The 10068-nt window shown below is 40.2% G+C and overlaps 1 protein-coding gene across 1 annotated transcript; it reads left to right on the forward strand.

Moving 5' to 3' along the window:
* The first annotated feature begins 1159 nt into the window (after positions 1–1159).
* On the forward strand, positions 1160–9022 carry elovl2 (ELOVL fatty acid elongase 2). Its single transcript, XM_077012623.1, has 8 exons — positions 1160–1436; positions 3538–3601; positions 4258–4445; positions 4799–4876; positions 6397–6568; positions 6838–6962; positions 7193–7327; positions 7601–9022. Exons 1-8 carry the CDS (start codon positions 1419–1421, stop codon positions 7706–7708), a joined length of 888 nt encoding a protein of 295 aa, XP_076868738.1. The 5' UTR covers positions 1160–1418; the 3' UTR covers positions 7709–9022.
* Positions 9023–10068: the final 1046 nt, after the last annotated feature.

Raw genomic sequence — 10068 nt, forward strand, 5'->3', positions numbered from 1 at the left:
CTCTCTGTGGTCCAACCAGAGCGCACCAGAAGCATCACCCCACATCACTCCACCGATGGGCATCGCTCCACTTCTTCACAGCCACTCATGGGGAGGGTGTTCCGCTTTTGTGCGTTTCTGGATTTCAGTGTCTCTACGCCCCGCCTCGTGCGCACGCTCGCGAGTACGTGCGCTCGTGCTGGACTAGAGGGGGCGGGGCGCAGTGTTTTATACTGGAGCATAGTAACAGTGTTTAAATTAATCATCTTTTCTCTTGATTGCTAATCAGTTAGATATATGGGGTTTACACCTTGCAAATGGTAGTGTATTCTACTGTGCCTTGAGGTAAGCGTACAACCTACACGAATCGCCTACAACGAGTATGTCAACGCCAGATGGACGCATATTTAATTTATCTTTAATTTCTTTTAATCAAATTGCTTCTAAACACTGATTCTTTGTCATTTCGGATGTATTTGTTGTTATTTATTTGTTTATTTTGCAGACATGCGCAGTCGCGGATTTAAATAAAATATGAAGGTTATCCATCTTTCAAACCTGACTACGGTTTTACCTCGTGTTAAGTTATTACAAATTTTGACAGCCAATTTACCAAAGTCTTGGTCTGAAATGTTCAAGTCTTATCGATAGTTCTACCCTGTAAACTGGTACTAAGGTACTAAAGTATCATTAGAAGGCTGCAGTCAGTATATAAAGGTGTACCGTTTGATTACTTTATGGCACGTTGTTACTGTGATCTGATAGTAATATTATTGAACACGTGTCATCTAGTAAGGCTACAAGTGTACCTCAGTGCAAAAAGTGTTATTTTCGCGTTTTATTCCCCGCATCACAATAAAATAAAACTCAGTTTCCCAATGAATATCACTGTTTCTATCTTTCTGACTGTTCCTGGACATTTGTTTGTATTCCACTTGGAAAAAAATGTTTGAGCCATGTTGAATTAATGAAATGTGTAATTCTAATAGTCCTGACATTACGAACATGCATCATTCACAAATAGGGTATTGGTTTAAGTTCAGTCATCGTTGAACCACGATACTGTGTAGTTCACATGCATCACTGCGACACGGGGCAACTCTACAGCCCAGAAAGCGATGCACCAAGAAAACACTCCTTGTCTCCTACTAGGAACTGATCAGACTGAAACTGCTCGCACAATCTCATTGAAGGCTACCTGTCAATACGTCCGTCCTGAAGGCGGATTGGGTCACTAACTCCGCCCTTAAACACAAATACACGGGGAACCTCAGATCCGGTAACACCGGCGCGCACAACGTCCGGCAGGCGCATGTCAGAACCACGGAGGAGAGGAGAGGCGCGGCGTGGCCAGGACCCAACAGCCACTCCGGAGAGATCAGCGTCTGTTCCCCGACGAAATAGCCTCATTTGTAGATAAAAAAATCAGTATTTTAGCCATGGATCTCATTGACGTGGTAAGAAACGATTATATATGTTTGTAATTTGCGAGGCATCTGCTCATTAAGGCTTTGTTCGGTAGGGATACTGAGTCGGGGATGCTCGGTCTTCACTCCTCCATTCTTGATTATTTTGGATGATGGAGGATGTTTTCTTGCCTAGAAAGTCAATTATTAAGGTTTATCTCTATATTCTAGCCTACTGATGACATTATGCAGTTGCACAAAAGAATGAAGCTTTCAAACATGCTGGATATGTAATTGCGTTCATGTAATTCAAGAAAAAGGCCTATTTAATAATTTACTTTAAGAGATTTAAAAACTAAAAGTTGCAGTTTGGCCTGGCAGTGTATTGGACAAAAATTGGTCCAGTTTTAAACTTTTTTTTAAAGACTTGGTTAGGGTTAAGATATTTGTGCTTAAATCTTTCTATAAACCAGCATTAGGCTATACAATTTAAATGCGTGAACAAAGGGAATATTTTAGGACCATCTCTGCTCTGATGAACATTGGCATGGTTGCATCTAGAAATACAGTACTGTAGAATTAAATGCATAAGAATACAGGCAATGCAATGCTTTACCATATATATATATATATATATATATATATATATATATATATATATATATATATATATATGCATATTTAACAAATATAAAGACCTAAATAAAAAACACAAACAGAAGAAGGCAGGTATCCCTGTGGTCGTGGGTTCTTACTTGGCTGCCTTTGAACATAGTGGATTTCCTGTTCTTCTGGCTGGTCTGACCAGGTCATCCTTCCCTCTTCTTGTCACTGGATAGTTCGGATTGTGTACAATCAATAAACATTGCAGTTCATAGGAGGACAAGCCGGTACAGTGTTTTAAAAACAGCCTCTCAGCGAAAAATTGAGTGACCACTCACCCAGCTAGAGAAAGTGATGTGAAAGTGTGTATGAGAGAGAGAGCTATTGAGTGAGAGAGTGGGTGAAAGATAGAGGGAGAGAGATTGTATGAGAGAGAGATACACTAGCAAGTTACAGGGACAAATGGAGAGAGACTGGGTCAACGATGTGTAAAATGAGAAAGGACACAAGGGTCTTTTCACTAGTGTGTTAGACTTTCTAATCATCCGTTTTTCTGCTGATTAAGCAGGAGCTATTTTAGTGGGTTCATTAAAAATATAAGGGATATAAAGAATAGAGTTTTATATAGTTTGTAAGGTATTGAGTAATTTGTGAGGTAAGGTCATCTGTGAGATCTTGAGTAGTTTGTGAGGTAAAGTAATCTGTGAGATCTTAAGTAGTCTGTGAGGTAAGGTCATTTGTGAGATCTTGAGTAGTTTGTGAGGTAAGGTCATCTGTAGGATCTTGAGTAGTTTGTGAGGTAAGGTCATCTGTGGGATCTTGAGTAGTTTGTGAGGTAAAGTAATCTGTGAGATCTTGAGTAGTTTGTGAGGTAAGGTCATTGTGAGATCTTGAGTAGTTTGTGAGGTAAGGTCATCTGTAGGATCTTGAGTAGTTTGTGAGGTAAGGTCATCTGTAGGATCTTGAGTAGTTTGTGAGGTAAGGTCATCGGTGGGATCTTGAGTAGTTTGTGAGGTAAGGTCATCTGTAGGATTTTGAGTAGTTTGTGAGGTAAGGTCATCTGTGGGATATTGAGTAGTTTGTGAGGTAAGATCATCTGTAGGATCTTGAATAGTTTGTGAGGTAAGGTCATCTGGGAGATCTTGAGCTCTAGGATGGACCATGTCAGCACTGCTGTTATAAGGTGCACCATGTGAGATTCACTTTTATCAGTTTACCACTTTATGTTCAAAATCTGTTCATATTACTTTGGATTTTTCATCCACACTGGGCATTTGCAATACTTCACAATTAAGAGCCACCATGCACAGTAGTGACATGGAGTATCCGGCAGGAATGCCGGTACATTCTGCCCACTCTGGTTCTTCCCGTATGAATTCTGTCAGCAAGATCATTTTTCTCCCATCAAGCACATATTGTAATCTGAATAATGTGTGTTGCCATGGTAGGGCACATAGATCAATGTGGAGCAGAAGGTCAAAGACTCACCACAGGATGCCAGCCAGCCGGCAAATGCCCACAGTTTCTCTTTCTCTTTTGTATGTTTCAGAAATATTTCTATGTTGCTGACGAGTGGTTAAACGGTGCAGTGGATAAGCTATTTGGAGAGAGAGGTTTGTGCATTTTCTGCTTTTTGCATCATTCCATTGTTGAAACTAGTAGTTAATTCCACATCTTGGCACGTTTGTTCTCCAAGGACACTAGCAACGTGCACTAGATCTGTAAGGCTCTCTCCATGTAAATTAGGCTTTAGTAAAAAAGGTCTTTGTTGCAATGACGCGAAATGAGAGGCAGTGCTGTAACTTGGTACTGTGCTGCAGAGTTAAGTGTGTTAAAGTTCATGTGGAGTCGGTCTTAACCTCTCACAATATCTAATCCATATTAAACCTGTTTAAGTCCTCGTGGAATGCTGTGTGATTTAAAGAACGTGTCCTACATGTTAGTGAAAGGGTGCAAATGTACTATGTAAATGTAATGTATCATTTAAGCACCTGAATTTGTGTATTTAGAGGAATCCCCCCCCCACCCCCACCCTTTCTACCCCCAAGTTTCACCAGTGCCGGCTTTGTGCTTGCTAGAACTAGACAGCTTGGCTTCAGGAATACCAATGCCCCTCTAGTCATGATGGAGCCTACTGTTAGATCACTATTTTCAGCCTCAGAGACGCAGATGACAATTGGTTGATCTAAAACATAAGCATGTTTTGTTTATAATATAATTTTCTTTTTTAAAAGTCATATGTTTATTAATCATATGTGTTTGATGGTAGATCACAGAGTTCGAGGATGGCTTCTACTGGACTCCTGCACACCCAGTCTGGTTCTCACCTTCATCTACCTCCTCACAATCTACCTGGGGCAGAAGTACATGAAGAACAGGCCGGCGTACTCACTGAAAAATGTCCTACTGCTGTACAATTTCTCCGTTACCATCCTGTCGTTCTACATGCTGGTGGAGGTGAGGACCTAAATGAAGTTGAGGGAAGAGAGAGGAAGAGACATCCTGACTTTGCATGTTGCTCTGTGTCATCCTCTCCATTTCCATTGCTGTCACTGTTAAATACACAACAGCCATGCAGCGCTGTGTAGGAGGCAGGTGTGTGTGTGTGTGTGTGTGTGAGAGAATAAGCATGAGGAATATGAGATTAATTTGAGGCATGCAGGCTGAGTATGGTTATTTATCAAATTACTTAAATTTGTTTTTTGGCACCTGGATATTTTATTATTATTATACAAAATGTTTGTCTCATTGTTTGCTTCTGTGTGTGTGCACATTTGGTTGTGTGTGTGTGTGTGTGTGTGTGTGTGTAGCTAATATCAGCAGCATGGTCGGCAGGCTACCGCCTGAAATGTCAAGGCCTCTTTGATGCAGGAGATGATGACATCAGGGTGAGTGAGAATGAGCATTCTTCCCATAATTCTTTACTTCTTGATGATTGGATATTGTGGAATTTGTATTTGAAAGGACATGCATTCAAAAGTAAAATTGCTTTCTGGTGTATTATGTGATTCAAAATTATTTGAACTTCATTGGTGAGATTAAATTTTAACATTAAAGGATTTACTGTGACCTTTAATGACCTAAATGGGAAATAGATTTGCAAATAAAAGTTCAGGAAAGAAGATTTCTGTTATTGCTGTGCTCACTTAGCCATACCTAACCAAACACAGGGCTTGGCCTTTCTTTTGGCTTATTAATCTTAAGGTAGTGGAGAAATCCTTCAGTGGTTTTGGCAGTGTTTTTACTACAACTGAATGTGAAATTGTTTAATTTGAGAGGGTTGAATTAGCGCTTGCTGTGTCAACAGCGCTAGTGATCCACGCTGATCTGAGACAGCGAGTGGTAGGTACTGAATGTGAATGCATTGATGGACGGTTTAAAATAATGCAAAAAAAAAAAGCTTGCTGTCATGGGTGGAAATGAGAATGGAACATGTGGGTGGTGAAACGCCAGTCCGTGTGGGGGTGGGGCCTTCCACGAGGCGCATGCTTAAGTATTTTGCTTCCGCTCACCAGACTCACCTCATGTGGCTGGGAGCTCGGCCAAGCAGTGAACGCTGCACTGCTGTAAACTCAGTGGATGTGTGCTTGAGTTTTCCGCTCTGGGGTCGTGAGCATGGGGGTTAACAGCATGAGACGTTATGCGGCTGTGACATGTTTGTGCTGTCCGGTTCAGCTCCATCACGTCATTTCGGTGCTCGGCTCACACGATGCCCACTGCATTTTGCATCACAGTGTGTGCCTTTGCTGCCGGCCATTCTGTTTTCATTGTACCTGCCTCCTTTTAATGCTACTATAATGCTTTTCTGAAGTGTTTTACAATTACAAAGTTTTATGCACCCAGAGCCCTTAAAATGAATCATCTGAAGGCTGATGCCACCTTATTTAGTAGCACAAATGCATTATGCATTAGTAATGCAGAAAGATTAAAAACAAAGAACAAAGATCGTTTGGCTATTTTTAAGAGCATGAGGGTGGCCCGGTGGTAAAGGATATCTGTCCCAGTGCCTGGAAAAGGTTGTGGCCTGAAATCACAACCGATATGAAAGGTGTGGCAAAGGTTCACTGGTATCTCTACCTCTTGCTAATTGAGAGCAGATCCACTCTGCATTCAATCCAGTCAAAATGCAAGACGGCACACACCCTGTAACGTCAGCCTTCTCTCGTGTATCATGACAGCAAGAGCTGAGACATACAAGCAGAAAGACTTCTCACATAACAGTTAGACAATAATGCATTACTGCTCACCCTCCTGCTGAAAAGCCAGTCCAAAGGTAGAGAGATAGAAGCTACAATGAGCTATGATACTCAGAGATACTGGAGGCAGTCAAGAGCTTTTATTATGGCGTGTAGCAGAGGCCTTTGCTGAACATGTTTTTGCTCCTTCTGACTGCCTCTCTTCTGGGCAGGTGGCAAAAGTGTTGTGGTGGTATTACTTCTCCAAACTGATCGAATTCCTCGACACCATCTTCTTTGTGTTGAGGAAGAAGAACAATCAGATCACCTTCCTACATGTGTACCACCATGCCTCCATGTTTAATATCTGGTGGTGCGTCCTCAACTGGATCCCATGTGGACAGAGTAAGTCAGAACGTAAAGAGCAAAGAAGAAAAGGGCAGAACTGAACGACCAACGTCACAGTATATTACAGTCTGATTCCATAAATACAGTAACAAATGTAAACAGATTTAGAAAGGGGAGTTCTTAACAATATCAGCATGTAAACTCTACTTTGCCTCTCTTAATTTTACACAAATGTCCACAGTAGTGATACACCAGCACATTTCATAACAACATGATATCCTCAGCTCTAATAATCTAACAAGATGGCGGCGCTGGTGTTTGTACAGGTTTCTTTGGACCGACGTTGAACAGTTTCATCCATGTGCTGATGTACTCGTACTACGGCCTGTCTACCATCCCCTCCATGCACAAGTACTTGTGGTGGAAACGCTACCTCACACAGGCCCAGCTGGTCAGTATGGCAGCCGTAGCTAATCCAGCCCGGTTTGTTTCTGAATTCCATCCAACTCTAATCTTCTGAAAAGATGTGTGTCTGCAGTGCCAATGTCATAATTTCACTCTTTTAAAAACATTTTTCTCCTTCAACTACATTTTGCCTCATTATTTCAAAACTAGTTCATGCATAAGAGAGTTGGCTGTCTCTGAGGATTTTGCTCTCTCTCTCTCTCTCGTGTGTCTCAGATTCAGTTTATAATGACTATAACACACACGCTGAGCGCGGTGGTTTTCCCCTGTGGCTTCCCCCTGGGCTGTCTGTTGTTCCAGTCCAGCTACATGCTCACACTCGTCATCCTCTTCGTCAACTTCTACGTTCAGGTAAGGGACATCTGAGATGGGGGTCCGTTTTTCACAGGAAAGCGGCAATAACACCATCGGTTTCCTGCAGATTACATTTATTTTATTTGTTGGTTTCATGACATGCAAACCAAAGCTTATTAGAAAATGCACCTTGATGCATTCAGACACTTGTTACCAGAGAAGTAGAAGCCCTTTGAAACTAAAAAGACAACTTACTTTGTATATTGTATATCTTTTGCTGTTTGGGTCCCCCTGATTAGCCATTTAATATCAAATATCACCGTTTTTCAGACGTACCGCAAAAAGCCGACGGGAGACAACAAACCAAGAGAAGTGGCGAGAAATCACGTGAATGGCGTCTCGTCCTCCCTCAATGGAGCCAAACATAAGCTACAATAATGACATGACTCTTCAAAATTCATTCTCTCAATCCAGTTATGCTGAGACACTAATCTGATAGCAGGGATAATCCTCCGTAATTATACTGTAATTGTGTTTTGGTTTTTTTGTATAGAGTGCATTGTTTTTTAATTACCTCCCTTTTTGTATTGTTTTAGTTTGCTCTTTGAAGACTTATAGACAGTGTAAGCGCTGTACTGCACTTCTGCGTAGACGTTACGCACTCAGTGGCCTGGGCATTACGTACATCAAATATCCATTATTGATGGCCTGCAAAAAATATACATATATACTTTAAAACTGTGTAAATCATAGGCGTTGTTAAGATAAAAAAGATTATTTAAATTTCAAGGCAACAATTTGTTATTTTAAGTGATACTAAGAGACAATGCAATTGCTCTGAATATTATACAATCAGTATATCACACATACAGGGATCAAGCAATATGCTTGTAGGCAGATATCATGGTTGTTCAGTTCACTGAACTATACAAGATCTGAAAAACAAACGTTCAATGTAGCTTTACGATATGGATTGATTGTCTTTCCAACAGAATCTAGCCTTTAGAATTGATGCACTGATCAAAATTGGTGTATTCCTACTATCCTCATATCACTATACCAATGTTTTTATGATCTGTTAGTGCTCAGAGCTACATTCGTCTAATTAAGTTACAAAACTATTGCTGATTTTATCCCTTGACCAAAATGTAAGGCAACACTATCATTACAGCCAGTCCTTCACTGATAACCACAGTAGGACTTCAAAATTGATTTGGCCGTAGAGCTCAGTTCTTTTCTATAGAATAGAATTAATGTGACGAAGAGTTGAATGTATGTTAAAGCTATAGACTTCATAAGCACTTCATAGATCATTCAGAAAAATAGTGCCTTGCTGTAGTATTCAGAATTTCTTTTGCATGTTACATGTAACTGGTATGCAGTTATCATGCATATTTATACATATTCAGATGCTCATTCATGAAAATGTAAAATGATCAGACTGAATCTAAAACCATTCTGAAACAGAAATTAGTTTTTTAAATTCATATCCTACATGTTTAAACTCTTTGCATTTATTGTCAATAAATTGCATTTTATTTCCATTATTACTACTTTACAAACTGTGCTATTTTAATGCGGCCTTCTTTATAAAATTTGCGCACATTTCATACTTTCGATGATGTATATGATATACCAAGTTCACCAAATGTAAGTGTGAATAATTCACACAATGTCCTTATGTATGAAACTGCACCTGATACAGGTTGTAGCTTCTCTTCTTCACAAACATCCATTAAACTGTCTACATGTGAACAAAATCTGACGTGGTGTAATACTACTCAGTGAAACCTCCAGGTTTGTCCTAATGTGACGGGCTGTTAGGAATTCTCTTGGTTCATAAAGGCATGTACTGAGACACGGAGGGTGTTGCATAGTCATGATGCGTTTTATTCATTGTTAAAATAGATTTGCTGATTGAAGCATGATGGTAAAATACACAAAAAAACAAAGCATAGGTTCCATGTTAGGGATTTAAAGTAAGTGAATCTATTACAGTCAGTAGTTTGCAAATATGGTTTGAGGTTTTGTACACTGGTTTAAGTATTTTTATATTCAGGACTTACATCTGTGTATACGTGTAAATGTCTAACAAAGGTCAAACATAAGACCAACACCATGCCAATTCCCAGACCAAGACACAACACATGCAAACAAGATTACATGTTTTGTTCCTTCAGAGTTATCAGACTGAAATGGACATCTTATGGTGTGACTTACTAAGGTACAACTAACAGCGTAGTGAATTTAGTCAATCTCCTAGATAAGTGCTCTGAGGAAATAAGAAATGACATCACCATTGGAGCAGTCTGCTGCAACCAATCAGATTGCTTCAAGCTCTGGTCATACACTAAGGATGGATCAGAAAGTGCAAAACAACAAAAAATAAAACATCAGCCCTCAAGAACACAACTGCTGAGCCATAACAAGGCTGCCAATTTGTACATGAGACCTTGACTACAACTGGCTTCTACGGCTTATTTCAACTCTGTTAAACTGCCTGAACATTGCCAAGAGTCTACATAAGAAATACATTTTTACCAGGACTGGTGATCAGGGGGCTTCCGTTTTCACAGTAACACTTGATCTATTGGTATCCTAGAACGAGTCGATTCTAATCATCGTGATTCGTGTTTTTGCTGATTAATACGGATTCAGCTGTCGGGACAGCTCATGTTATGCTTTCTCTGAAATATTTCCAGGATCACTTCCACCTAGTTCCTCTACTTACACTTCTGCATGCAGAGTAGCACAGATGCTAGGCCATCAACTCCTGTTCTTGACCAAATGATCTTGAA

This window comes from Brachyhypopomus gauderio, chromosome 7 (assembly GCF_052324685.1).
Source record: "Brachyhypopomus gauderio isolate BG-103 chromosome 7, BGAUD_0.2, whole genome shotgun sequence".
Lineage (NCBI taxonomy): Eukaryota > Metazoa > Chordata > Actinopteri > Gymnotiformes > Hypopomidae > Brachyhypopomus > Brachyhypopomus gauderio.